Below are 27,153 nucleotides of genomic sequence, written 5' to 3'. Positions count from 1 at the left end.
AACGTAACAAAAATCCCCAGAACGTTCTGTCTGGTAGTTCCATTTCCCATGAGGCCTTCTTTCTCTTCTTTGTTCATGTTTATTTGGAAAATATTTCAAGATATTTCCAATTTGACAAAGAATACATTTCGCATTTCAAAACAAGAAGTGCCGTGACTCAATAGTCCCCTTTTCCCGAAAAAAAAAATCGAGCACCGTTACTGAAACCCTGTCCGTGTTGACTACCTATAAATACAGATCGAACTCTGGAGTTATATTGGAGCAGGTGGCCCTGCTGAACTGAACCTGCACCTCGTTACGGTAGGGGATTCTAGCGGATGCTGGAATAACCTACCTAATAAGGTGGTGCCTACGCGAGTATTGAGCGCTCACGTCGACACTGACTTCAGTTCAGTACAGCCACCTGCTCCTTTTTCACACCAACGTCAACCTTTCAAATAACGCTAAACCGTTTCAAACAAAGTTCGCTCTTCTAAAATGATGCAAAACAAACCCCTACTTATTCGTTTGGATCGCATCGGTTAATAAAACAAACGTTTGAGACGGCGATATGTATTTGGGTGGTTGATCCGTTTAAGCCAGACATTATTTTAATAATTAAAAGATAATTAAAAGAGGCTGGAAAAGCATGATGCGATTTTTTTTTGAAAGATTTTTAAGAAGACGCTCTGAAAGGATCTGGTGAGGAGGCTATTGCTTTTTGCACAAGCCTCAATCAACCCGATGGAGCAGCCTCCTAATAAGAGAAGGAGGAGCAACCTCCAAGGTTTCAACAACACCTGTTGTTTGACCTTCATAATGTGGCTTTAGTCTGCGTGTGATGCATATTACACTACTATTACCGTGAATGTGAATAAGGATTTTCTATTTAGAGTAGTTGGATGCCATCTAGTGGACACACAATTGAATGTATAGGCAGTCATTTAGTAGCCTGGTAGAACAAGACCACATTCATGTGAACAACCACTTCTGTAAAGAGGTGATATTATGCCACCTGGTGTGAGTGTGATTGATAAGCCACTACAAGCCATTTGGCTTGTAGTGTCCACCTAGAATAGATGCATGAAAGATAGATATGGAATATCTGCTACAGTCCACTGGGTAGGCTGGTAGACTGATCTATCCAGCATACATGTTGGTGGACACTCACACACCTGGTGGCCTAATATCACCACTTTAACAAGTGGTTACTACTCAGGATTGATTTAATTGTGATTGTATAGAACAGATCCAATTATTTGAATAAAGACAATTATAGGCTACTATGTTTCTTAGCCAATAGATGCATACATTTTAATGAATTACATCTTGATATATAACAAATACAGAAACACATAATATGTATTCATCATCTGGAAGATACAAGAAAAGTATCTTTATTAATGATTCCTACTGCCTTCCTACTATATGTCTACTTCATATAAAAAGAAACTGACATTTTAAGTTATCAAAAAGTTTGATTAACGATTAAAGATACTAACTCACACTGATTCAACCCAAAATACAAAATATTAACTAACTTTGACCAAGAACAAATGACCAATTTGTAGGCCTAAATGCAACCACAGCACTGACATGGACAATGTCAGTGGTTGGTTGCTAAAATTGATCAGATTTACACAATGGGTCTTGTGTACATTTGAGATGATGCATGGGAATGCTTAGTCTTTCTAAAATGGCCACCTAGATCTTTGTGGTTGTGGCAGAGATTTATATATTCGCTAAGGAGCTGTGAAAATATATTCAAGCCGCTGTTTCAGTCCTTCTAAAGGCATTTAAAGTATAGACACCCATATAGCATTTACTGCTAACTGGAAGTATCGAAGGTGGAGTTATGTGTGTGTAGTGTGGTATAGTGTGGTGTGTGAGTTAAAAGTAGCTCTGCAGAGGTTCCCCCAGGATGTTCTCCATCTCCTGGATGACCTTCTGGACCTGGTGTTCCACCTCCTCTGATTCATCTGAACAAGGGGAACAGAAATAGTTAGATCAACCCAAAACCTGAAGGCGCTAAAGGGCTTTCACACCTAAAGTAACATCATATATCGGAAGTGAACGAAGAACGTGCATGTATATATGTGTATATACATATATATATATATTTTTTTTTTATTGTTCTAAGTTTTGCAGCAATTGATTTAGGTTAATACAAATCAAGGTGACAAAATCCTTGAAAAATAATACATGATCTGAAATGTTTTTGGATGAATCATGAAAATGATGCCATATGTGCAGGGTTGGACTGACTTTATGAATGATGAGAAATGATAAGGGTATTATACATGTAGAAGAAGTGATCCTATTGATCTGCACACACATTCAAAGGTAAGCTTTGAATTGACAATGAACTTACAAAATGTATAATATTGCACTCTCTCATATGGCGGAAGAGCAGCTTTGATTTCACAACATAGGTTCAGATCGGAGCTATGCATGACTTCAGCTTCCAATACTGTAACCGCATATTAACATGAGGCCGGTATGGGACTGGTGCATCCCTACGTTGGACCCAAAGTGACTAGGGTGGGCTGACTTACCCTCCATGAGTTCGGCCAGGAAGGGGATAGTCTCGGGCAGCAGGACCATGTAGTTCTCTCTCAGCTTGCGGGCCAGCTCCATTACCATCAGCAGAGCGGAGAAGCGCACCTAAGGTTGGGAGAGCAGGGGGTGAATGGAGGTGACCAAGAAGGTAAGCCATTGGTTGAACGCTCCTTTGGATATCGTGCGGTCACGTGACTTTGGCAACATTTATAATCAAGAAGAAAAATGTCTCAAAGCTAATTTACCACACATAACATATTTAAGACTATGTTCTATTGAGATCATTTAGCATTTAGCTAAAGTGAATTTGTGATAATGCAGGACTTCCCCACGGGAAGTCCTGCATTATCTGCAGGAACCAACCCAAGTCGTAGTGCTTGCCTTGCTTATGGGCACGGCAGGAGTATTGTTTTGCATGTCGTTTTGTGGTGTGGTGTGAAACGCCACACAGAAAAGTTCCCCCCCCCCCCCCCCGAGGTTTCAACCAAGAACCTTCCCTCTCGTCTGCGTGTGTGTAGGGTTCCTACCTTCGACGAGCTGTGCCGGGTCTTGAGCAGGACCTGGTAGTTGAGGGTCTTCCACTGGGTGTCGTCGCCCATGGCAACGGAGAACTGGCCCAGGCAGGGCACCAGGTGCTGGGTCACTCGGAGCTGGTACGACTCCTCCCCCCCGAGGGTGTTCTCCAACTGAAGAACAACGTTTATAATCACCACGACAACCAAAATAGGTTTATTGCTTGAGAAAGCATAACTGGAGCCTTGTTCTCTCGCCTACTTCTTTTTTAATTTTATTTTAAACATTATGGTATAAAATATATATTTCTGTTGGAGAGCAGGAGTATTTACCTAGAGAAATGACTGCTCTCCCCCATTCTCAAAATGAATGCGAGATCTGCCTTGCTCAAAAGGCATCACAGAAGTCACAGGGAATTCAGTCCACATTAAATTAACTTACGGTGTAACGGTCATTATGTGTCACCTTGCAAAGGAGTGCAGATACCAGTACCTGAACATTATATGGCCTACCAATCGGGTTTCTTAAGAAAGAGTTCAGCTGGCGTTTACCTAGATCCTACATCCTATTTAGACTTTACACTATAAACGAAAGCGGTGATGCTCGGACCCACCTGATCCACCAGGGGCCCCATGAGGGCCTCCGCACGGTCCTTGCTGAGGAAGCGGTGCGTGTCGTACATGAAGATCTTGAACATGCAGTCCAGCACGTGGTGCAGCAGCAGGGTGCTCTTCTGCACCCCGTCCTCGGAGTCAAACAGCGCCTCGTCTGGTCGGAGGGAGCGTATGCAACCACGTTATTAGATATAGAAGTTGTTTTGGAACCCAAACATTCACTGAATCTGGGACCTTGAAATGTGCTGTATGCAAATATGTGTCTCGTGCAAAGTGGAGGTGGTCCATGAAAAGATCGAAACCTCCTCGTTAGAGATTCTATGAAACAGGGGCGAGCAATCTGTCACACACCTCAGAAATAAATCTAATTGATAATTCAGCAACAAACTATAACTCAGCATCTGTTTGCTACAAGTGTGCGCTTGGCAAAAAAGGTAAAAAAAAGTCTTCTGATCCCATGACCATTAAAAGCGGTGAAGCCAAACTTTGGAGAGCGGACCCACCTGTCTTTGCAACGTTGGTCTGCTGGAGGAGGTCGGAGAAGGGCTTGACGAGGTTGCCGGCGAACAGCACGAAGAGCCCCTTGAGGCGGTCTGCGATGCGGTCGGCCAGCCGGTAGAAGGTCAGCAGCCTCTGCTTTCCCTCCGTCGCCGTCTTGCTCCAGTCAAACAGCTGCAGGAGGAGCCAGAGAACCACAGGTTTTAGAAGGGTAGGAGATGTCGGAACACTTGACCCGAGCGAAACATCTGGTGATATTTTCATCTTGAAATAGTGCCGTCGAAATGACATTTGACTGCTTTAATCAAGAAAGAATTGACACTACAAAACAGCGGATCCCTATAATCTATAAAAAGTACCATAAAAACAATCCTGTTTAATTTGGGTTTCATCTAGAAAGATTCGTACGTAGAATGATCCAAAATGAAGCAGTCTAGAAATATTACAATCTACAATGACCAAAGATAATTTTAGAATAGCACAATCTAAAAGGACATCAGCACACATGGGTGTGAAACAGCAAGCTTCCAACGCACGTAAGGGAACGAATAAAGTTTTTCCTGGCTACCTTGAAGAAGAGTGGTCTGAAGGTGATCTCTGAGAGCTTCATCACCATGGCGAGGAGACAGTCGATGGTGAAGCCCTCCACCTCCGCCGTCTTCTGCAGATCACCCTGCAGGAGAGGAAAAAACATGGCGGCTCAGATGCTTAGTGACAAACCCCTGGAATGGCAACGGGTATTTGCAGTTGTATTATCAATAGTATCCTTGAGTGTTGAGGACTATGAGCGCTTTAAACGACTACACTTGAGCCCACCCACACTTCAGAACAAACTGCACTGCTAGCCCTATAACATTAGACTTTAGGCAAGAACCTACGAACAAGAACGCTATACAAAACAGGACAGAAACACTACTCCTGGACCAACAGGGACTGACCGCTGGTCCAACAGAAGTGAGGGGAAAAGACAAGGACAGACCGAGAGGACTGGGCCTATCACTACCTGGCAGTACTGGGCCCGGAAGTCCAGGGCAATGAGGAAGAAGGAGGTGAGCTCTGATTGGTGGGTGTTCAGCTGATCCTTCTCCATGTGAGTGATGTGTGCCTTCAAAATGGACATGAGGGGACCCAGATGGCTCTGCAGAAACAAAGAAACAGATTTAAACTCACAGTTTTGGTTTCTATATTGGATTACAATCCACAATGACAAAAAGTTTTCCGATCGCAATGTTTCGAGCAACGTCCACACTCGTGTCACACACCTGCTTTGCGGGAACCATGTCGTTGTAGCACTTGGTGAGGGTGGGCAGCAGGACCCTGGGGGGCACCTTGGTGGCAAGGGTGGAGCTGAGGGAGGTGAGGCGGGCGGTGAGCTGGGGGGACGTAGCCGAGGTCTCTGCTAGCCGGGTTATCCGACACACCTGATGATGAGAACCGACGAAGAACATGGTGAGGGCATATCATTGCAGGGCATAGAGTATTTATGCGAAGCAATCATAGGAAATTTTAACACTTGTAATAATGACAATATCTTCTTTCATTTTCAAGATCATTAAAGACACTGAAGTCCAATATATTCAGTTGTGTGGCAAATTAAGGTGGCAATAAAAATAAATAATGTACATTAAGTCACTATATATTGCGGAATGAGGCAACATAATGGTGATTGAGCCAATGGCCCGCTGATGAAAGCCTTGCCTTCACAGTCTTGTGAATGTAACAGGCAGTGTCTGTGGCGACACAGACACCCGTATCTCAGCAAAATGACCAACTAAAGACCCACCTCATGTCCTAATAATTATTACGCTAATATGTTGAGCATCGATTGTTTTCAACAAAACACAATTGTGCGCTGCCACTCCCCGCAACGCAGCATTTTTGGGTGTGCCCAGGCTCCTGTGCAGAGTGAGGAGGTGTGGCTCCTGACCTGTGAGACGGTGGCATGCAGGTAGGGGCTGATGAAGTGGGGCAGCGTCTCGGACACGCGCTGCAGGGCCGTGACGGCGCTCAGCAGGTAGATCTCGTTGGACAGCAAGTCCTTCCTCTCCGCCATCGTCTCCAGCACCGCGGGCATCAGTCTGGCAAAGCCACACACAACTTTATTGATACTTTGTTTCTCACATTTGAACTAAATGTTGTACATGGCATTATACATGGGAACGCTTTTCTCCAAAGTATTTCACAATACTGGGGTGTTTGGGGAAATACCGTCCTAACATGGGGGTGTGCCCAAGTGGGAATCGAACCCCTAACCCTGGAATGGGGTCTCAAGCCCGGTCCAAAACCAAACCAAAAAATGTGAAGAACCAAACCAAAAAATCCGAAACCAAAGGCAGGTTTCTTGAATCATTCTGGGGCCGGGCGGCTGCCTCCCCTGTAAACGGCCCATCAATTCAGTTTCAATGAGCGGAGGTGTCTCACATCAGCCCTTAATCAGCATCCGGCGACCATATCAGCCAATGAGAAGTTAAGCACGCAAAAGCCTGTGTTGATCCTAGAGAGGGAGACCGCCAATGCAAACCAAATTGGTGTGCTTTGGTTCTCCTTTACTAAAAGGGTGCACAGGACCCCCCAAAGCGTGACGTAAACAGCAAGTGGACGCCCATAAGCCATAAAGCACAGCGACAGGTGCGCTCCCGTCTCCTCACCGGGGCAGCTGAGGGATGGCCAGGGTCTTGAGCACGCTGGCCACCTCGGCGATGCAGAGCAGGGCGCTGCCCGTCACGTTCTTCTCCTCCTCCGTCGCCGTGGCGACCTCCACGGCGCGCTGCAGCACGGGGACGAAGGCCTCCGGGTGGGCGGCGCCGAAGTTGCGGCACAGCAGCTTGAGGCTGTAGAGCGCCGTCTGCCGGTTGATGGCCAGCTCCGCCTCCTGCTCCTCCCTCATCTCCACCTCCGGCTGCTGCTCCGCGCCCTGGCCGTGGCCCCTACCCACGATGCCCAGCAGGTCGTCTGAGAGACGCAGAAGCACCGTGACCTGTAAGGGAAACATTAAATACGTTAATACGGTACAAACTGACTCATCTGTTTTAAGCCGGTACATAATAAATGTACATTCAAATATAGGTTAAAAGTCTCATGTTATAAAACAAAAAAAAACAAAAGGACGATGCCAAGTGCCTGTAATACAGGAGCTTTGGATCAGTAAGGAAGATGATGGTATAGTGTTTGTATGGAGCGCGCCATTAAGTGAGTGAGCGAGCGTACCTGCTGCTCCTCCCACTTGGTTTTGTGCTGCAGCTTGTTGTTCAGCAGCTCCATGGCCTTCCTCCGGACCGACGGCAGGCGATTGCTCATTAGCCCCTTCATCACCATGATGAAGGTATCCGTGGGCAACAGGGAGTTCACCTTGGTATCGGAAGACAATGTACCGTTATATAGGAATGTTTCATGTTTTTAATGGGAAAAGAGAAATTAAAATTATATATATATACAGTATATATTAAATTATTAAACCACCAGATTTTCGGCACAAAAATAGATTATTAAAAGTGAACTGAATGGAAGTTTGTCAAGCGGTCTAACTTCCCCTTGGCGATGATATGGTGAAGGCCATCACCCTCGCACGTTCACACTTATTTTAAGATTAATTATTTGATCTGTGCTATGAAGCTTCGAACTACCATTATCACTAATGATAATGAGTAACAGTCTATATTAATATAGTCACAGGGAAGATACAGTGTTAGAACTGCTAGCTTACCTTATCCAGGACATCGTAGGCCTTGTTGAGCAGAGCCCTCCAGAACTTGGCGGTAGGCTTGTCTGAGTTGTCCTCCACACAGCGGGCCACGCTGTGGATGTAGCGCAGCGTTTCCTCCAGCAGGCTGAAACAGACAGCCAAATGTTAGCCTTTGAAACTTCATTACCGTCACTGGGTGTTGGTCCATGTTCTCTCACACACACACACACACACACACACACACACACACACACACACACACACACACACACACACACACACACACACACACACACACACACACACACACACACACACACACACACACACACACACACACCTCTGCTGCAGCTGTAGAAGACCGTCATCCTCACCAGCATCAGTGGTATCTGCGAGCTGCAACAACAAAAACAGAAAAGGAATGAATGAAATGTCAAAATGTATTTTTAATGATATTAAAAAAAAGAAAAAAGATTGAGAAATATTGCATCACGGGGAGTTACTCCAACGATAACCTCAACTGGTCATATCTTCCCTATATAATCACTACTCCTGAAGACCACTTGAGGATCTACTGGGCCCCATAAGGACTCCAGAAGACCACTAGAGAGGAGCTACTGGGCCCTAGGACTACTCCAGAAGACCACTAGAGAGGAGCTACTGGGCCCTAGGACTACTCCAGAAGACCACTAGAGAGGAGCTACTGGGCCCTAGGACTACTCCTGAAGACCACTAGAGAGGAGCTACTGGGCCCTAGGACTACTCCTGAAGACCACTAGAGAGGCGATAGTGGTCCTACCTTCCCGATGAAGCTGGTGGAGGCGAGGAGCTGGGCGGTGAAGTTGACGGAGAGGAACTTGAAGTGCCTGAGCTCCTTGCTGCTGTGGGCCTCCACGTTGAAGAGGAGCTCCTCTGCCTTCTCCTCCTCCTGCTGTGGCTCCTTTCTCCTCGCCCCTCGACGGGGGGCCGGGGTTCGCGTAGTAGCAGGGACATCTGGTGGAGGGCGGCAGCATTGATTTTGAAACGTTTTTATTTAAATCACTTAAGTGTTATAATAGCAATTATTAAGATTGTCACTTTTTTGTATTTTTTTGTAGCATTATATTTATTATACATATTTTATTTGTATAATTAGCGGTTAGTTTCAGCTTCCAGCTAGGAAAGCAAATTAAATACTTTTTGATTTATGGGGTGCGTGTGTGGGGGGGGGAGGGGTGGCAGGACAGTGTAGTGGTTCGACTGTTTGACTCCCAGCCACCAGAGGGCAGTAAGAGAGGGTTATAACAACAACCTCCGCAAAACTTTATCACTGTGACGGGTTGCTGGTTCTCACCGTCCTCCTTGTCCTGGGGCAGGCCCATGAGGTACTGCAGGATGTGGATGACGGAGGTGAGCTGCTCCGACACCTCGAAGGTACAGCACAGAGAGGTCCAGAACTCCACGTCCATCTCCAGAGCCACCTCCTGGACCAACAGAACCATGTCCACTGTTAGGGTCTGGGTACTGTGGTGGTGCGCTTAACGGATACGTACAGCCTGAAATCACTTCCCACTCTGAGTTTTGAACACAACGGTTGTGTTCAACAGAGTGCACACAACGGCTAATGCACACACATTTGGTAAATTACAAGACGCAATTAACTTATTAAGTAGTATAAAAATGAAGCAAAATATAGCAGAATATTTTCTGTACAGCATCTAATAATACATATATAGTAATCCTTGTTTGATATTGTTGCCCTTTTAGTTTTTTTTACTCACTGCATTTTGTCATTGAGTGCATTTGGTTCGCTATATAAATAAAAATAACTAGTTTCTAAAGATTATTATTTATAATGATCAATGTATGAATTATTATACTATCGATGAAAATGCGGAAAAAAAACAACACATGGTTCACGCCTTGCCTTGTCAGCAGCCGAGCTGGCGGTCTTGGTGGCATGCTGCTTGAACAGAAGCAGCATTAGGACCCAGAGGAAGCGGGCGGGCCCCAGCGTGGCCACCAGCTGGGACAGGATGGGCAGGCGCCGGTGCTCGGGCACGTGAGGCAGGGCGTCCACAAACACGTGCACGATCTTGATGACCACCACGTCTATGTTGCTGGTCTCACTGCCCTCGTGGGCCTGGGGGAGAGAGGGGGAGGGGGGAGAGAGGGGGAGAGATGAAGGGAAGCGAGAGAACACAGGAACGAAGAGGGGGGGAGGGAGGAAGGGAATAGCTTCAGTTTCTTGGTACCACTTGGTCTCCACCAATCAACTTTCACACCCTTGGGGTACATGTGGGTACATGGGTTTTATCGCACTTGAAGACTGTGTGTGATAAGCATAATGCACCAGAGTTCTGTTAGGCCCAGGTATCTCCCCTCTGCTCACTGAAGGACCAGAGGCGGTTTTCAGCCCGGGCCACACATCCCTACACTGTCGTGATGAAGAGCCAATAGACCCTGCTCACAGAGGCATCTCCGTAGGACAAACACAGGTACTACCCTTCCTGCTACATAAAAGTACCAGTCTCATCGCATTATATAAAGCTGCGATAAGCAACTTGGGAGAAACCAGCCAGTGTAAATAAACTAAATTTTGAAAGTATCCAACCCAAAACAAAATTCAACCCTCAAGGCCTCCCTCCAAAGCCACTCCCCTAAAACAAGCGACTAGCTCGCTGGCTTTGGCAATAGGTATGCCTAGCCTTGTGGAAGACCCCCGGTCATGAGTCCTAACCCCGCACTCACCTTGATCAGGGCGGGGATGACAGTCTGCACTGTCTTGTTGATGACCTGGAAGCTGTACGAGTCGTCCAGGCGCATGATGTTGGCCCCCATGAAGGTGAAGATGGGCATGATGTTGTGCAGCACCTTCTCCTGAGGACGGAAAGGGTTGGGGGTTAAAACAACTTCATTGTCCCAACCGATGACAATCTAGGGCCAGAGCCGACGTCAACTACGCCCAGTGTGAAAAGAAGCACACAAGCAGGAATGTGAGCAGGGTATGGATGTGTGGAGGGTGTCAATGTGGCGAGGGTGTCAATGTGGCGAGGGTGTCAATGTGGCGAGGGTGTCAATGTGGCGAGGGTGTCAATGTGGCGAGGGTGTCAATGCGCAGAGCGTCTCAATGTGCGGAGGATATTGCTGTGTGGAGGGAGCAGCTTACGGGGAATATGCTGGCCACGGTACCCAGCAGGAGGAGGGCGTGGTGGTGGGTCTGGGGCATGTCCGACACCCTCACACACTGGACCACTAGCTCCACGTTGAACTTGTCCTCCTCCAGAATGTCTGCACGAGAACAGGATTCATGAAGAATTATCAAATGGTATTAAAAACAGCATTTATGAAGACACAGAATGTAGTTTGTTGATGAAAAGAAATACATATTTATTACGCAATGGGAAAAAGTCCACAATCTTTGATGGACCTACCCGTTGCCACGGGCCCCCCGTCTGGAGACAGCTTCTGGCACACGTTGAGCAGGCAGCTGAGGAGGAGCTGCCGGGTGTACTCCACGTTGCCCTGGACCCCTGGGCCTGGCTGCAGACTCCTGAGGGAGACACCACAGGGTTAATGCAGCTCAGCGATGCAAGAACCTGGGTTAGAGGTCCCTGTGTTACCACGGGGCTCAGGGCCCTGTATTTCCAGGTGTGTGTGTTGGTTATACTTTGGTCCGTCCCCAGGTTTCTACATTACAACGTGTGATTCCCATACCTGGACAGCAGGGTGAACAGTGCAGGGACCAGCGCCTGGGGACTCTTCAGCTTCTTCTTGTGCTGCAGCAGCTCCAGGATCAGAGTCACCCTCTGCCACAACACAGCCTCCTCCTCCGGCTTACCCTCCCCACTCTCTTCAGCTTTCCTGCTTGGGGAAAAACCACAACAAACGTTGGCGCCCTTCTAGATTTCCATTTTTCCTGAAAAATAACATATGCTTTGTCCTTTTCGAGTAGCTCAGACCTTTCACAGACACCATCCCATAACAGAGCCAGGCCATTTGCTCAAATGCAATATTCAACCAAATGCAAAAGCATCTCTATAACCGTCTATATGTGGGTACATGGGTTTTATCACACTGGAAGACTGTGTGTGATAAGCATAATGCACCAGAGTTCTGTTAGGCCCAGGTATCTCCCCTCTGCTCACTGAAGGACCAGAGGCGGTTTTCAGCCCGGGCCACACATCCCTACACTGTCGTGATGAAGAGCCGACAGACCCTGCTCACAGAGGCGTCTTCGTAGCACAAACACAGGTTCTACCATCCCTGGTTGATAAAAGTACCAGACCCATTATAAATGTTATGAACGACACCCGTGTCTGTCTACGCCTCTGTCAAAAGGCTCCATCACCTTCTACATTCAGTGGACTACGAGTAGTTCCTTGCCTAGACAATCTCGCTAATATAACGATATCTTGAGCCCATAATACTAAAAGACACACAAATATATATATATAACCAAATGCCAAACAGAAATAGGTCTAAATATTTATATATATTTTTTATAGCGGTATATAAAGAAGGAAATTATTTGATCAATCATGATTAGAGCAGTCAAGACCAACATTTATTTTTAAATACTCACCATGCAGGATATTGTTAAATCAAAGCAAAGAACTACAAAGGAAAAACAAGCTAAACCTGCTTTCACAGTTTAGTACGTGAAAAGAGTCCTGGGTAATGTAGTCCTCCCCACCTCTGGAGCATCTTGCTCCTGCGCGTCTGCTGGACGGTCACGCTGACTTTAGGCTTCTCTGGAGGAACCAGCTCTTTGGCCACGAGCTCAGCATCCACCGCTAGCTGCGGATGAAGAAACAAACAGAAGTGTAAGTAAAGTGGTAAAGTGCATCTTCAAACGACTGCAGTGGCTAGGAAGTTTATGACGGTGATGTCCAAAACCTGTTTGAAGCTGAATATTCAAGAATTACTCTCAAAATACACAGTTCTTTCGTGGCCCCAATACCCTTCTGTACAACAATAGCGACTGTTGTATCATTGACAAAATAATATATTTAAATACTCTTATATTGTAATATTATAATACTATTAGAAATGAATAATAATAATAATAATAATAATAATAATAATAATAATAATAATAATAATTATTATTATTATAGTACACTTGAGATTGCTTTGGTAATGTGACTGTAATGCGACTGCGTTGGCAATAATAATAATAATAATAATAATAATTATTATTATTATTATTATTATTATTATTATTATTATTATTATTATTATTATTATTATTATTGCCAACGCAGTCGCATTACAGTCACATTACCAAAGCAATCTCAAGTGTACTGGCAATCAACATTGACTAACTTTGAATGCCTACAGTTTTGAAAATAAGAAAAAGTAACCAACGCCATCGGAGCGTGGTGGCGGTCTCGCCTCACCCCTTTGAAGACGCTGCAGATGGCGCTGGAGACGAGGACATCCTGGCTCTCTGCCAGCAGGTCAAACATCACGCCCAGGAGCTGCTGCTGCACCTTCTCCTCCCCCAGTGCTGCAAAGAAGGCCTTGGTGATCTGGAGGGGTCAGAGGTCAGATGGAAACAGGTCATGGACGGGGTGGGGCGAGAAAACTGGTCGTATGCGATAACTATCATCTGAGGAGCGTCTGGGAATATACCGAGCTTGGGGAAAATGTACACAGCCTATTTGATGAATTTCTTTATATACATACATTAAAAAAGCCAAGTGAGGTCATAGGTATATTTACAAATGGCAAAGAATGGCTCAACATCTCAACCCAGTGGTAAAATAGGGGCCCTTTAACGCCCTTTTCCTCATAGAAGACAAGTTCAGATGATGCGAGAAAGTGTGTGAAAAAAAAACAGACCTGCTCCAGAGCCATGACCTGGATGCTGGGGATGTCCGGGTAGGGCTGCACAGGCGACTTCAGGGCCTGGAGGAACAGGGCCAGACAGGCCTGGTCCTTGGCCAGCAGAGGGGCCGCCTCCGCGTTGTACTTGCCCAGGACCAGCTGAGACAGCTGGGCCTCGCTGCGCAGGAATGTGGGGTCCTGGCCGCTCTGCACCACCATCCAGTCCAGCACGGGCATCAGAGCCGTCAACACAGACTGGGGGAGGGCGAGAAAGCACAAGGTCGGCCGGTATAGAGTTAAGACGGGTTTGTTTGGCTTTAATAAAGTCATAGTGGTCTAGCGACTAAAGAGTTGCCCTTGAGCAGGATACACAGATAAACTGCCGTTTTGCCCTTATAGTCAATGTTTATCGTCAATGCCCATCAGCATTTGGTGCATCTATATATAAAACAGAGGGGACACACACACAGAGACAGATAAAGTGTAGGAGAGCTAAAGGAATAAAGAGAGACAGAAAAGGGGTTTTAAAAGTATGAAACCAGCATTATCTAAATTAACATGTACGATATTCTTATAGTGATCCATCAGTACCACTTTGAGGGGGACACACACTAGATGACCCTTGGGGGTTCATGTGGGTACATGGGTTTTATCACACTGGAAGACTGTGTGTGATAAGCATAATGCACCAGAGTTCTGTTAGGCCCAGGTATCTCCCCTCTGCTCACTGAAGGACCAGAGGCGGTTTTCAGCCCGGGCCCCTAACATCCCTGTAATCAACGGCAATATATACAATCCGCTTGCTCTGGCCCTCACCTCTCCATTGACGTGGTCCAGGGCACGGAGCAGGGTGACGGCGGTGTAGGAGGGGCAGGCCGAGGCCTTGATGGTCTGCAGCAGCTGCTGGAAGGCCGTGCCCAGCGTGGGCTTCTGGGGGTCGGCCTGCTCCGTGTCGGCACTCACCTCCTCGTGCAGGACACTGAGCGCCTGCATTCGCCAAAGCACAAATACAGTGAGTTGGAGGTTTGTGCTCGGGTTAGGGCTGCTCGATTATGGAAAAAAAGCATGATCACTATTATTTTGGTCAATATTGAAATCACGATTATTCAAACGATTATTTTTGAGTTTGAAAACATGATGCATTTATTCAGCCTTTCTCTCCAAAAAGACACTTTGTAAACTTTGAAATTTCCCCTTAAAAATATACACCAAATGTTCAAAAAGAAAATGTTCAAATCGAAAATTGCTCTTAAATATATTAAAAAATAATAATAATTAAGAAAATAATAGTTTCAAATTGATTATATTAGTTTGGAGGTCATTTGACCCAAAAATCAAAATTGTGATCAAAATTTGATTGATTGCACGGCCCTAGGTCGGGTTAGCCTTCAGAACGTGAACGTAACAGTCTGCCCTTTTGTGTTGGTTTGCATTTCGTCATTGCCGTCGTACCTGGCTCAAGTGGGAGGGGTCGGCGATGATCTCCTCCGTGTTCTTCAGTAGCCTCGTGATGACCGGCTGGAAGGAGGAGTCTGTGGCCTCAGATAGTTTCTCCAGGACGGCGATGGCGGCCCGCCGGACCTCGCGAAGTGGGGAGCAGAGGCAGCCCAGCAGAGACGGCACCACTGGGAACCAACCGGAACGGAGAAGCACAATGGCCATTTAGTTTGTTGCATTTACAGTCAATTTATGTTTCAGAGCTTCCAACAATTTTGTTTTATTTTTTATCACAGTACCTTGATTTAATATCATCTTTCAGAAACATCTAAACTCGAAAGAGGAATAAAAATATAACTTTGGTTTTGAGCTGAAACAGTACCACTCTGGGGGCAACACACACTGGATGACCCTTGGGGTTCATGTGGGTACATGGGTTTTATCACACTGGAAGACTGTGTGTGATAAGCATAATGCACCAGAGTTCTGTTAGGCCCAGGTATCTCCCCTCTGCTCACTGAAGGACCAGAGGCGGTTTTCAGCCCGGGCCACACATCCCTACACTGTCGTGATGAAGAGCCGACAGACCCTGCTCACAGAGGCGTCTTCGTAGCACAAACACAGGTTCTACCATCACTGGTTCATAAAAGTACCAGACCCATTATAAATGTTATGAACGACACCTGTGTCTGTCTACGACTGTCAAAAGTCTCCATCACCTTCTCCATTCAGTTGACTACAAGTAGTTCCTTGCTTAGACAATCTTCTTAATATGACGACATCTTGATCCTATAATACTGAAAGACAAGGCTAATGTTGCGACAATGATCCTAACTCTATTCACAGCCCAAAAAAGTTCTGGGTTCGATGCCTAATGGCCACAATCTACCTACAAAGATACTTTTCCCGAGAAGAAGTCACTTTGGATAACATCTGCTGTATGACTAATTACCAATACATTATCACACAAAATTAAAATACTACTACAGCTCCCTCCCGTTGAGCATTCATCCTTGAATAATGGCACATTTCCTAATTTTAAATTCTAATTTTTGTTTTAATATTCATATCTTATCCATCCATCCATTCATTCATATATCTGTGATCCGGGCTCCGGGGCTGACCTGGTGACTGGGTGGAGGCCAGGGCCGGCAGTGTGCTAGCGGGCAGCGCGGCGAGCACCGCCTGGCCCACGTACAGCGCCTGGGTCTGGAGGACGGCGCCCACGCGGACGTCCAGCTGGTCTCCCTGGTTGGCGCCGTAGTCCCACAGCATGCACAGGAACTTCATCAGGTCCATGGGCGTGGACAGGTGCACCTGGGTGACGGGCGAGAGCGGGCCGAGTTAGAAAAAACGAGCACAGCAGGTGCACAGTGGAAAGACCACAGCCAGGTCGAAGGACGATTAGCTTTTCCGTCGTCGACAAGCCATGGGAGTTCAGTGTCGTCAACCATTAACTTGAGCTAGCATCACACAAAAAAACGTTATAGAGATAGATAGGATCATACGTTCATTTTAAGTGTATTCTCTATGGCAGCATGGGGCCGCGGGTCGGTGTCGCTACGAGGTGTATTGGTTACGAGGCTACATACATCCAGAGCCCGTCTACGGAGAGCCTTGGCACTCTATTGAGCCCCATTGTATCGAACGTGGTTGCAGTTCCATTTGAATTCCACTGGGGGTGATCGAATGAGTGCAGATTGAATGGGGGTCTATGGGGCTAGACGGTTAATGTATCTCTTTCACCTGCTTGTCGTTGAAATATCGCAGATTGTATTGTAGATTCCGCAAGTTCAAAATAGATTATAATTCAAAAGTCGAATGAATGAGTACTTAGATCCTTTCGATTTATTACAGTTTGGGCCGTTCAGGACCTCTGGCAGTGACTTCATCATCTTTTTGAACAGATTTTTAGAACAGTTAAGTGAACTTAGAAAATGCAATATTCAGTTGAGTGTATTCTTTTAGCCCCTCCTTTTAAATGTGACTCTGAAATTACTTCACAAAAAATTACACCCTGAGAAAAGTGGAATTTGAGGGTGAAACCCCGTCGACTCCCATTCATTCTGCACTCACTGGCGAGCGCCCTCGCATGGACAGAGATGTCAGTTCAGAAACCGGAAGTCACCAGAGAGTGCCAGTTCTCTTCATATTAGACATCCTCTGATACACCTCACGCCTGTATCAGAACTCAGCCTCGCTGCCCCCACTACCCCAACCAACAAAGGCCTCAGCGGCATGGAGGAAGGGGGCTGCCGTCTACCTGGAAGAGCAGCTTCATCAGGTCCCGGTAGGGCCTCTCCGCGGGCCCCTTGCTGGACCCGCTGATGGTCACGTCGAACAGGCGACACAGCAGGTGGAGGTAGCAGCAGGTGGAGGTATCCAGCTTCTCCGGGTTCCACCACACGTCCCCTAGAGAGAAACGGAGATAGACCAAGGCCAATCAAATGACATCAGAAAGAGAAACAGCCAATTATATGAGAGTGGAGGGAGAGAGAGCCAATCACAGTCAAACAGAGACCAGACAAGTGTATTAACGACGGGGTCGCTACTCACCTCTGAAGGAGGGGTCGGGACACTTGAGAGACGAGATGAAGCCGCGGAGCAGAGAGAGCAGGACATGCAGGTACTCGGGCTCGGCGGCTGCGGCGCCTCTACCCTTCTCCAGGTACACCGCCAGAGACCCCGAGAAGGAGGTCTGGGACGCTTTAGTTGACTTTGGAGTTAACAGAGAGGGGGTACACACACAGAGACAGATAGACAGAGACATAGGGATAAAGAGACAGAAAAGGGTATTTAAAAGTATGAAACCAGTATTATCTAAATTAACATGTGCTATATTCTTATAGTGATCCATCAGTACCGGTCTGGAGGGGGACACATAATGGATGACCCTTGGGGTTCATGTGGGTACATGGGTTTTATCGCACTGGAAGACTGTGTGTGATAAGCATAATGCACCAGAGTTCTGTTAGGCCCAGGTATCTCCCCTCTGCTCACTGAAGGAACAGAGGCGGTTTTCAGCCCGGGCCACACACCCCTACACTGTAGTGATGAAGAGCCGATAGACCCCGTTCACAGAGGCGTCTATAAAAAAAAATGATATTCTATAGCTGTTGCACACAAGTAATCCAACTCACCCCTTTGCCGTCGGTGGAGGCCTCCAGCAGGTGGCGCTCCAAGCAGGTGTAGATCCTCTGCGCGGTGACCAGGTGGTGGGTGTCGCTCTGCTGGCCCAGGCCCTGCAGCAGTGTCTGGGTGAGCACCAGGAAGGCTGTCCTCGCCCGCAGCCCAGAGCCCTGCAGCTGCTCCACCACCATCGCCAACTTCTCCAGCTGTGGAGGCGACCACGGTAATGTTTACTACAGGGTCATGTAGGGTGCTTTTACCCCAAGGGATGTACAGCGAGTCCAGAGGCAGAGGAGCCGGCATGGGGTGAGGGACTCTTGCTCTTGGAGGCCCTCAGGTAAGGTTGTGGAGATTGGGAATGAAACCCAAGACCTTTGGGCTTTGAGTCTAATACACCGCTGGCCACCATGTATAGTATATATAATAATAATACACAAAATTAAATTCCATAACATGGATGGAATTGACAGTAAAATAACCTGCTTTAGAACCAACCACTTTCATTTGTTACAGCAATCTATTGACTATCTGATCAGTTCAGAGCTAGCTGAATGAGTAACTGTGTTTTAATGATTAAATGACTCACAGCAGAGCGCTTGGAGAAGGGCTCCATGAGGGCCAGGTTCTTGGACAGGGTGGAGACCAGGCGTTCGTTGGCTGTGGCCAGCAGGTCCTTGCTGCTGTGATTGGTCACCACGTCACTCAGCTCTGCACAGCAGGGGAGAGAAACACCCTTTATTCATCAACTTGATGACCATGATAGTAATAGGGCCATTCTGGCTATTATATAAATATATGTTCTATATTTTCTGTAAAAAAAAATAAAGTACTTTCTTACTCATTGAGCCCTCACAATATTTACAAATACGTTAATGGTGAATTGACATGAATGCTTATGTACATTATCTTGTAACCAATTATAAACACAACTCTATGCACCTCATATAGATTTAAACCGTTCTTTGCCACTTTAGCTCTATTTGTATTCATGACCACTTTGTGTTTTCCGCACGATATAGATGACCCTGGTCTTGACATAAGAATTTCCCTTACAGAATTGACCATGTTATACTTTGCCAATTAAAAAAAGTTAAATAACAGCATCAATGGACTTCAAACCAGTCGCCGGCCGCTACCTTTAGCCCAGTCCTGGGTGAGGGGGTGCTGGGCCAGGATGGGGCAGGTGGCCACGCAGGTGGCCAGCTGGAGCGGAGGCGAGTCCGGCTTGGCCCCGGTGATGACCAGGAAGGGGAGGAGCCTCCAGCCCAGCCGCTCCGACAGCTCAGCGTTGCCCCTGCCGAGGCGGGGGTCCGACAGCACCCGCACGCACTCCTGGAGCACCGGGAGCCTAGCGAACAGAGGGGGGGGGAGGGTGTCAGTACACCCATAGAGAACAACACCGATAGTTTATAATCTAAAATGTTGAAAGATTAATTAAAACAAAGGGCAGTTGGTGGCTTTATAGTAGAAAACATCACAAACAAAAGTCCCGTCCTGATGTGATGGAGTCAATTTAGTTAGTTTACCACTGTCCAGCCAATGAGACGTCGGTTCTCTCCAGCAGGGACAGCAGGCAGGAAACGGTGTCCTCTGGCTCCAAATGATCGATGTATAGCTAAAAACAAATGAAGAGTAAGGAACGATAGAAAATATGATTAAAATCAGTACTACAATGACATAAAGTCTAAATATATATATCCATTTGATCTATCCATCTCCCTATCAAACTATCTGTCTATCCATCCATCAATCATTACAAACAAAGAGCCGGTGAACAAATGAATAGCCGTTATTGACCAAAACATAAAGCCAAGTTAAGAAACCATTAGCCGTTAGCATGATAGCTTCTCCACTTAGCATTTGGTGTGTGCTAGCAGACTGACCTCCAGGGCCTTGAGGGCAGCGGCCACCACCTCTGGGACGTGGTCCTGCATGCGTTCCAGAAGGGCCTCTCTCAGGAAGCTCTGGTCCAGGTTCTCCTGCTGCTCATCACCGAAACACACAACCATCCAGGATTGACCATGAGAGCAAGGTCAGGCCAATGAGACAAGCTTACTTGATTTAACCTTTTCAACAATAATTTTCCTGTCAGCTTTACCATGAAAATAGAAAAAGATGAGAAGATAAAACGTAAAAATAAAAGTATAGGAAAATGGAAAGGAAAATATCAATGACATCAAATACTAAAAAATTATACTAATCCAAAGTTAACAAAAAAAACTCATTTTTTTATCCAACGCATCTTACAATACAGTGACTGGAAACATTGGGAACTGAACAGTTGCCCTGGCAGTGTTACAGTCATGCTCTACCAGTTGAGCTAGACAGGACATCTGCTCCATTGGGCTACAAGACTAGAATCTTCCGGCACAGCACAGCAGTGTAGCGCTAACCTGTCCCGAGGAGAGGAGCCCGGCGAGGTGCTCCACGGCCAGGTTCCTGACGGAGGGCAGCGGGTGCTTCAGACTGAGCAGCAGGGACGTGTCAGAGTCCCCCAGAATCTGTGGAAATGGTGGAGGAGGTTAGAGTAAAAAAAAAAAAACACTACTTCCCTAGACTGTCCTGCTCTCAAGACAGGTTAAACAGAGATTCACTGAAACTCAAAACTGTAGAAACGCGTCAACATTTCTGAGCATAATTGAAAGTCGCACAGAACAAAGATGGCAGCAACATTTGTGCCGTACTGGAAATAACTACAACAAACACAAGAACTACAACGGGGTCCACTTATCTCCCTTGAACACTAGCCGTATAATCTGCTTATTTAATTTGCTTATTTATCTGGACATACAGGCCCTCGAGATGGACACATGTAAACGTAGAACTGTTGTTTGTTTATCTGACACGCAAGGAATGCTGGGAAAGTACCTGGAACTTCCCACTGCTCATGGTCAGCGAGATGAAGTGGTGGAAGAGTTGTTTCTGCTCCGCGACAGCGAGGTCACACACGTGACCCGACAGGGCGCCATCCAGGGCGCCACAGTACCTGCAGGGTGACATCACAGTTAGACCGCATCGCCAGTTTTAATCCGTCATCTTATAAGATGCATTCCTACTCCGGCGGCGTGGTGGATAGCAACGGGCAGAGCACAAAACAAACCGTTTCGTAAGAGATTCACTCACTTGGACTCAAACAGGCGCACCAGGGGAAGCAGTCGCTGGTTGAGGGCGGTGATCTGCTCCTCAGAGGGTGTGCCCAGACCCAGGTACTCCACCAGGAGAAGCCTGCACATGGAAACCACAATATTTTTGTATTCAGAATAGAAATGATGTAATGGTGACCAGCAGGCTGATGAGGTATGGGGTGGTTGGCGTGGGTATGAGGCCGGGTGCTGACCTGGCGACGGTGTTGTCCAGGCCCTTGGACAGGGGGAGAGACCGCACGACAGACTCCAGCAGCAAGCCGTGAGCGGGAACCTCAGCGTCTGGCTCCGTCTCGTCTGCACAGACATGTGTTCACATTCATCCAATGAAAAGAAGAACTAAGGGTAATGGCTAGCTCATTCTACTGGACTTTGCAACTGTCATTTTCAAAAATATATATAATTAAATGTAACTCAATTTTGAAAAATAATATCCATTAGACTAAATTTAAAAAAGTTCCTTGAAAGTTATAGTTAGCTGTTAAAGCAAAGAAAACTATGTCCTGGGTTACTCCAAATGAAAACTTAAAACAAACAGCCCACAACCTGCTGCCATGTCTAACAACCCCACATAGGCCCGGTCCCTACCGTAGCGCGTGGTGACCACAGAGTGGATCAGGAGGGGCAGCAGGTAGTACAGCAGCGGGCTGACGTCGTGGACTAACGCCATGGCCTGGAGGCTCTCCACCAGGGAGCTCACAGAGCAGAGGTGTGAAAAGGCTCTGCAGCACAAACAAAAATATTTTGTAATTTGAGAATTTACTTTATTAGAATTTAAAAGATTTTCTGAATTTATTACGACCTCCTACTTTTCATGATCAACAGATTATATGAAAATGTGGGAGATAATGACCGTAATGCCCGGATATAAATATGAGGATTTGCTAGCGTTGGGCTATGAGTGCTTACATGCAGGAAGGGGCTAAAGCTAATAGCATTAGTTTGCAGAGACCACGTCGTTCGTCTCATTAAACACATCGGGCTAACCCACCATGATCCACGAATACGTACTTGGGGCCTACAGAGTCCTTCTTCTGGTTCTGGAGCAGGACGATGAGGCAGCCCAGGCCCTCTTTGGTGAGCACGGGCTCCTTGACCATGGACTTGGCGATGTGCAGGGCCAGAGTGTTGACCAGGCTTCCCTCCATCACCACCTTCACTGCCAGCTGGCACACGATCATGTAGGTGGCCGCCTTGTAGTCCGTCACGGACGACTTCAGACCCTGGGGAGGGAGAGGGCAACATGGAGGCCAGGAGATTAACAAAGGCATTTTTGAAGAAGTGGTTAGTAGAGGTGAAGTACAGTGTGGACAAATGTGTAAGCAATGGTTCACAAAAAGCCCAAAAATCCAAATACATTGGGGCGTTTTTCGGTGAAAGGTTTTCCAATAATCGTTCGTTGACGTGAATGTCACTGATGTTACCTTCTGAACAAAGGGCAGAAGTTTGGAGATGATGGTGTCCGTCACTTTGTCCACTGCATCCAGGGCAGACACCATGGTGGAGGCGTAGAAAGAAAAGACCACTCTGAGCTGGCAGTGGGTGGTCGAGTGAGTAGAATACGCCTGAGCAGAAATAAAATTTAAAAAAAGTTAAGGCAGAGATTAGAATTTCATGGCGTAAAGGCATGAGGCATTAGGCCAATGTGGACATTCTGTGCGAGAAGATATCAGAAGAAAAAAATGCATTTCTTCAATGCATTTCCGAATTGAGATTCATTGAAAAGGGATTTTGTAAACTTTAGACTCTAAAGTTTACAAAATCCCTAAAAAAAAAAAAACTAACTCTAAAGTTTAGAGTTAGAGTTTTGCTATTGAACCCGTGTTTTAAATCACATGCATTCATGTTTAGCAAACAGGCCATGACAAATTGATGATAGCATGGAGATTTTAAAAGATGTCCTTTACACTGAACTTTTCCATGAAAAAGTAACATCAGTACAGTTTTAAAGGCATGGCACATAGACAGACAGACAGAGAAACAAATTGCATTATAGTCACATGCGATGACAGGTCCATGCTTACCTTGACAGCATTGGTGACCATGGTGCAGATGAAGTCCATGAAGCTCAGGTCTTTGTAGCAGTGGGTGATCAGGGTTCCTCTGGCTAATGGCACTCCGCTCCTCTACACACACACACACACACACACACACACACACACACACACACACACACACACACACACACACACACACACACACACACACACACACACACACACACACACACACACACACACACACACACACACACACACCAAAAATGGGGGCCGCATCCACTTTAAGTTGTACGTAAACGACAAATTGGGTTGTACATGTTCATTGTCCATACAACTGCATCAAAACGATATTGTCACTTACATTTGACCACCATGTCTATGTTAGGGTTAGGGTTTATTCAAATTATGAATAAAATTACATCTGGTACGACTTCAGCATAAATAAAGCTACCTGCGTACACACACACACACACACAAACTCGCACACACCTGTAGGGCGTGCAGCCAATGCCAGCGGTGTGTTGGCTCGCTGATCTTCAGGAGCTGGACCACCCTGGAGAAGATCTTGGTCTCGTGGTAGGGCAGTATGCATGCCAGCAGACTGTCCACATTGTACAGCTGGATGTGGAACCTGGGATGATGCGGGCCAGGGAGAAACAACGACACTTAAAGACGGCCTTCTGAGCACTTCCATGCTGAACTGTGATGCATTTCCTAGTTGTTCACACAGTTCAAAACATGTGAGGTGATGTAATGATAGGATTTGATTAGAAGTAATTGGGGATCTAAAGCCTACTAGCAGCAATAGTAGATATAAGGTATCGACAAGGTTATATTGCATATTAAACTTAATGACGGTTCTTGAGGAATTTAGGGGGAGAATGATACAAAGTTATAAAAAAAATGAAATCGCACAGTTATCAACGCAAGTTGTGTAGTACAGAATTAGTTATACTTTTTTGCAGCCATTTTTAAGCATTAGATACTTAACATATAGAAAGATATAGGTCTACAAATCCTAAGTCATAGTAAAAATACAGTAGAAATGAGCAAACAACTAGCGTCACTCTGCACTGAGAATACTACTGAATTTAACATCAAGATTTAAGATTAGGTTAAGAACCATACCTGTGTATGAGCCACTCTAAACACTTCTGGGCTGGCTTGAGGAGAAAGTAAGGTGAGATGCGTGCGAGGAAGACGGAGATCCCCTCATCTAGTTTCTCGTTGATTTCCTTCGACTGGACGCTCCTTTCCAACATCACGGAGCCCTGGTTAAATAGTGTATCCTGGAACTCTGCGAACGCGGGTTCGATTCCCAAAAGCTCTTCGAGTCCATTACACCCTAAAGAAAAAATGTATACAGTATGTGACGATTAAGGATGGAAATCAGAAAATAAAACTGAATCAGCATGCAAGCTGTAATGAACACACACACACACACACACACACACACACACACACACACACACACACACAAGATTGAAACAAGATGACTACTCACCGAGGGCATAGAAGGTGGTTCTGTCCATAGTGGCAGCATATTTGGGGTCGAAAAGAAGCGAGGCGACCTCTTTCCGGGAGAAGAAGTTGGGGTCATTCTGAGGCAAGGCAAGCCTCTTCAGTTGGTGGGCGAGGGATGTCATTTTGGCTTTCTAAAAAGGGACGATTAGACATCAATGAAGGGATTAATGTAGTGTAGGAAATGTATCTTTATAAATAACCCTTATACTTTCTCACTCCCTTACGAATTGGCCACATTTTAATTATTTTTGCATGATTGGAAATGGTGTAATCTTGCATTATGTATTTTCAATAAATCTCGTAGCTCTTAGAGCTGATGATCAGTTGAAGAAGATAACGTGTTATAAAGTTAATGGAGTTAAACTTTGGGCATGGCATGCATGGGCTACCTTGGCAATGCGTGTGCTATGTCAGCTAAATAAAGACCAGTGACACATTTCATAGGTAAACTGATCAGCAAAAAAAGTCATAAATATTATAATGAACTGCTGTAAGAATAACGAAAAACTCGAAAAAGTAAAATATTTACCTGTCTTCAGTGAATCCCTTCCATACACGTGCACACAGTGTTGATGGCTGCACTGACCTGCCACGCGGAGATTCTACATCCGGTTCACCACTGCACGATTTGTCGGAATTCTTTCTTTCACATTTCTTCCAATAACTATTATTGATTATTTATGAATATTATTATTATTTATAGTTTTTAATACTGTAATAAATATAGATACACGTTTTCAAAAATAATTAGCAGCAGCAATTGGTGCTGGTTGTACATACCCCCCTGCCCACCACAGGGGGGCGGTAATACACCGTAAGTGTATATAGACCGGTCCAATCTCACACAGTCATACTAGGTGGGATGGCGCACTAGCAAGAAGTCTGCAGCCAGTGGTCAAAACATTTAACATTTGATGAGGAACCACATGGCTGTTGACGAATACATTTTTTATTCTGGTGTTTTTATGTTTATGCCTTTTGAAAAAAACTAAATTGAATAGTCGATTTGCCAGTATTTGGTTAGCATCACCAGCCGTAGCAAAGGACACCTGCGTCACTGACACGTAACTGAAGTGGCGAGGGGAAAAGCACATCGGGGCTGCTTCAAAGGTAAGGTATTTGTGTTCCGCTAATACAACAAAGAGGGTCAATGTTATGTGTCGCTGTTGGCGTTGGCCGTCTTTAGTGCCTCAAAGTGTTGACATTTTGTTTTTCGCGGGGTCCCGCCCACCATGGCCTATGATTGGTTCATTTCTCCGCTAACGTGTTATCATTCCAAGCTGATTGGTTGAGCTGTTTAAAGGCCCTCTGAAGTTGTGGTTAAAACTGACAATGCTAATTGGAATAGGACGTTAGCCGGGCCCAAATCTATACTTCTGTTTTCTCGACCAGTGGTAAGTGACAGGGTGCCGTGACTCGTTTCTCATCTGTCGAAGTCAATGGATTTTTAAACGGTAACTAAAACAGTCAAACAGTCGGGGCAGAACCAAACTGTGTTTCTGGCAGGTGATGTCACCTGGTACCAATTTTGTCGTATCAGCAGGTACTGCCCCCTGTAGTCTAATTAAAGTTACAGCAGCGCATATGAGGACATCCCTAGAAAATCTTTAATTAGCTCAATGAGAGGGCAGCTGGGTAATCCAAAGGTAGTTTACAATGCTGTGTCAACTGATGTAGTCATTTGTATAATGTAGCTGTTGGCTGTTCCATATTTTGTTTATTCAAATTCATTAAATACATTTCTTGACTTGGCAAAACAAACTATTCATATCCAAATTTAGTCTTGCAGAGAGGTGTATGCAATGCAACTTTTTTATGATTTCGGAAGAGACTTGTTCATCCCATTCATCTTCTTCAGGCACCCACTCAAATTGGTAACTGTGAACACCTATAAAGGCTAGGCTTAATGTTATTGTATTGAGACCTTAAGAAAAGCAATCAATAGTTTTCTGATTATGATAAACTACCATTGTAGTGGGAAATTTTCAAATTGTTGCTTACTTAAAACACATTTGATTTGAGATGTTATTAAGGAGAAGGTAGGGTTGGGCATCTTGCTTAAGGTAGTGGACATTGTGGATAAGCTTATGAATAAGCATACTTTCTTGCATTTACAGATATTGGTTCATGTATCCAAAATATCAGGAAAGTTGTATTGTATTATGAGGGTCTTTTAGCTCGGCGATACTTGATCAAACACTGAAAATACTGCAGGCAGTCTAAACAGGTGGTAGCTGAAGGGAGAGGGAGGGGTGAGTTAATCA

At 45.8% G+C, this 27,153-nt stretch overlaps 1 protein-coding gene and 5 non-coding genes across 7 annotated transcripts; all 6 read right to left on the bottom strand.

Annotated features, from left to right (window-relative positions):
* Positions 1-1,398: 1,398 nt before the first annotated feature.
* On the bottom strand, positions 1,399-25,477 carry heatr1 (HEAT repeat containing 1). Of its 2 annotated transcripts, none has more exons than XM_084485453.1 (45): positions 25,419-25,477; positions 24,870-25,020; positions 24,494-24,710; positions 23,855-23,996; positions 23,390-23,491; positions 22,790-22,930; positions 22,377-22,588; positions 21,954-22,087; positions 21,560-21,662; positions 21,346-21,447; positions 21,091-21,208; positions 20,616-20,723; positions 20,106-20,204; positions 19,749-19,837; positions 19,359-19,570; positions 18,809-18,930; positions 18,234-18,428; positions 17,650-17,809; positions 17,357-17,505; positions 16,218-16,410; positions 15,109-15,281; positions 14,473-14,643; positions 13,672-13,911; positions 13,227-13,358; positions 12,521-12,624; positions 11,542-11,691; positions 11,259-11,377; positions 10,994-11,115; positions 10,576-10,704; positions 9,752-9,967; positions 9,179-9,308; positions 8,645-8,838; positions 8,186-8,241; positions 7,867-7,990; positions 7,371-7,511; positions 6,812-7,140; positions 6,091-6,241; positions 5,426-5,584; positions 5,167-5,301; positions 4,732-4,836; positions 4,169-4,337; positions 3,665-3,819; positions 3,066-3,224; positions 2,535-2,643; positions 1,399-1,958 (listed from the first exon to the last, which is right to left on the bottom strand). In XM_084485453.1, the coding sequence occupies exons 2-45, from the start codon at positions 25,009-25,011 to the stop codon at positions 1,870-1,872; spliced, it is 6,501 nt and encodes a 2,166-aa protein (XP_084341579.1). In that variant the 5' UTR covers positions 25,012-25,020; positions 25,419-25,477; the 3' UTR covers positions 1,399-1,869. The 2 variants fall into 2 exon arrangements, with proteins under 2 accessions (XP_084341579.1, XP_084341580.1); XM_084485454.1 differs by having other exon boundaries at positions 11,542-11,688.
* LOC311367235 (small nucleolar RNA ACA64) lies at positions 10,119-10,245 on the bottom strand. The gene has a single exon (XR_014639705.1). It is a non-coding gene; the product is annotated as a small nucleolar RNA ACA64 (small nucleolar RNA).
* LOC311367238 (small nucleolar RNA ACA64) lies at positions 11,875-12,001 on the bottom strand. Its single transcript, XR_014639708.1, has one exon. It is a non-coding gene; the product is annotated as a small nucleolar RNA ACA64 (small nucleolar RNA).
* On the bottom strand, positions 14,287-14,413 carry LOC311367237 (small nucleolar RNA ACA64). Its single transcript, XR_014639707.1, has one exon. It is a non-coding gene; the product is annotated as a small nucleolar RNA ACA64 (small nucleolar RNA).
* Positions 15,514-15,640, bottom strand: LOC311367236 (small nucleolar RNA ACA64). Its single transcript, XR_014639706.1, has one exon. It is a non-coding gene; the product is annotated as a small nucleolar RNA ACA64 (small nucleolar RNA).
* LOC311367234 (small nucleolar RNA ACA64) lies at positions 17,996-18,122 on the bottom strand. The gene has a single exon (XR_014639704.1). It is a non-coding gene; the product is annotated as a small nucleolar RNA ACA64 (small nucleolar RNA).
* Positions 25,478-27,153: the final 1,676 nt, after the last annotated feature.

Source organism: Micromesistius poutassou (genome assembly GCF_964030765.1).
Source record: "Micromesistius poutassou genome assembly, chromosome: 21".
Lineage (NCBI taxonomy): Eukaryota > Metazoa > Chordata > Actinopteri > Gadiformes > Gadidae > Micromesistius > Micromesistius poutassou.
The sequence above is the reverse complement of the archived record's forward strand: the minus strand, read 5'-3'. Positions and strand labels throughout refer to the sequence as shown.

Coding starts and splice junctions, on each gene's coding strand:
- heatr1 (XM_084485453.1), bottom strand. CDS start 25,011: ATGACATCCCTCGCCCACCAACTGAAGAGGCTTGCCTTGCCTCAGAAT. Junction 14,644..15,108: donor ACCCCTCCCACTTGAGCCAG/GTACGACGGCAA, acceptor TGGCGAATGCAG/GCGCTCAGTGTCCTGCACGA. Junction 11,692..12,520: donor AGGAGCAAGATGCTCCAGAG/GTGGGGAGGACT, acceptor TTTTTCCCCAAG/CAGGAAAGCTGAAGAGAGTG.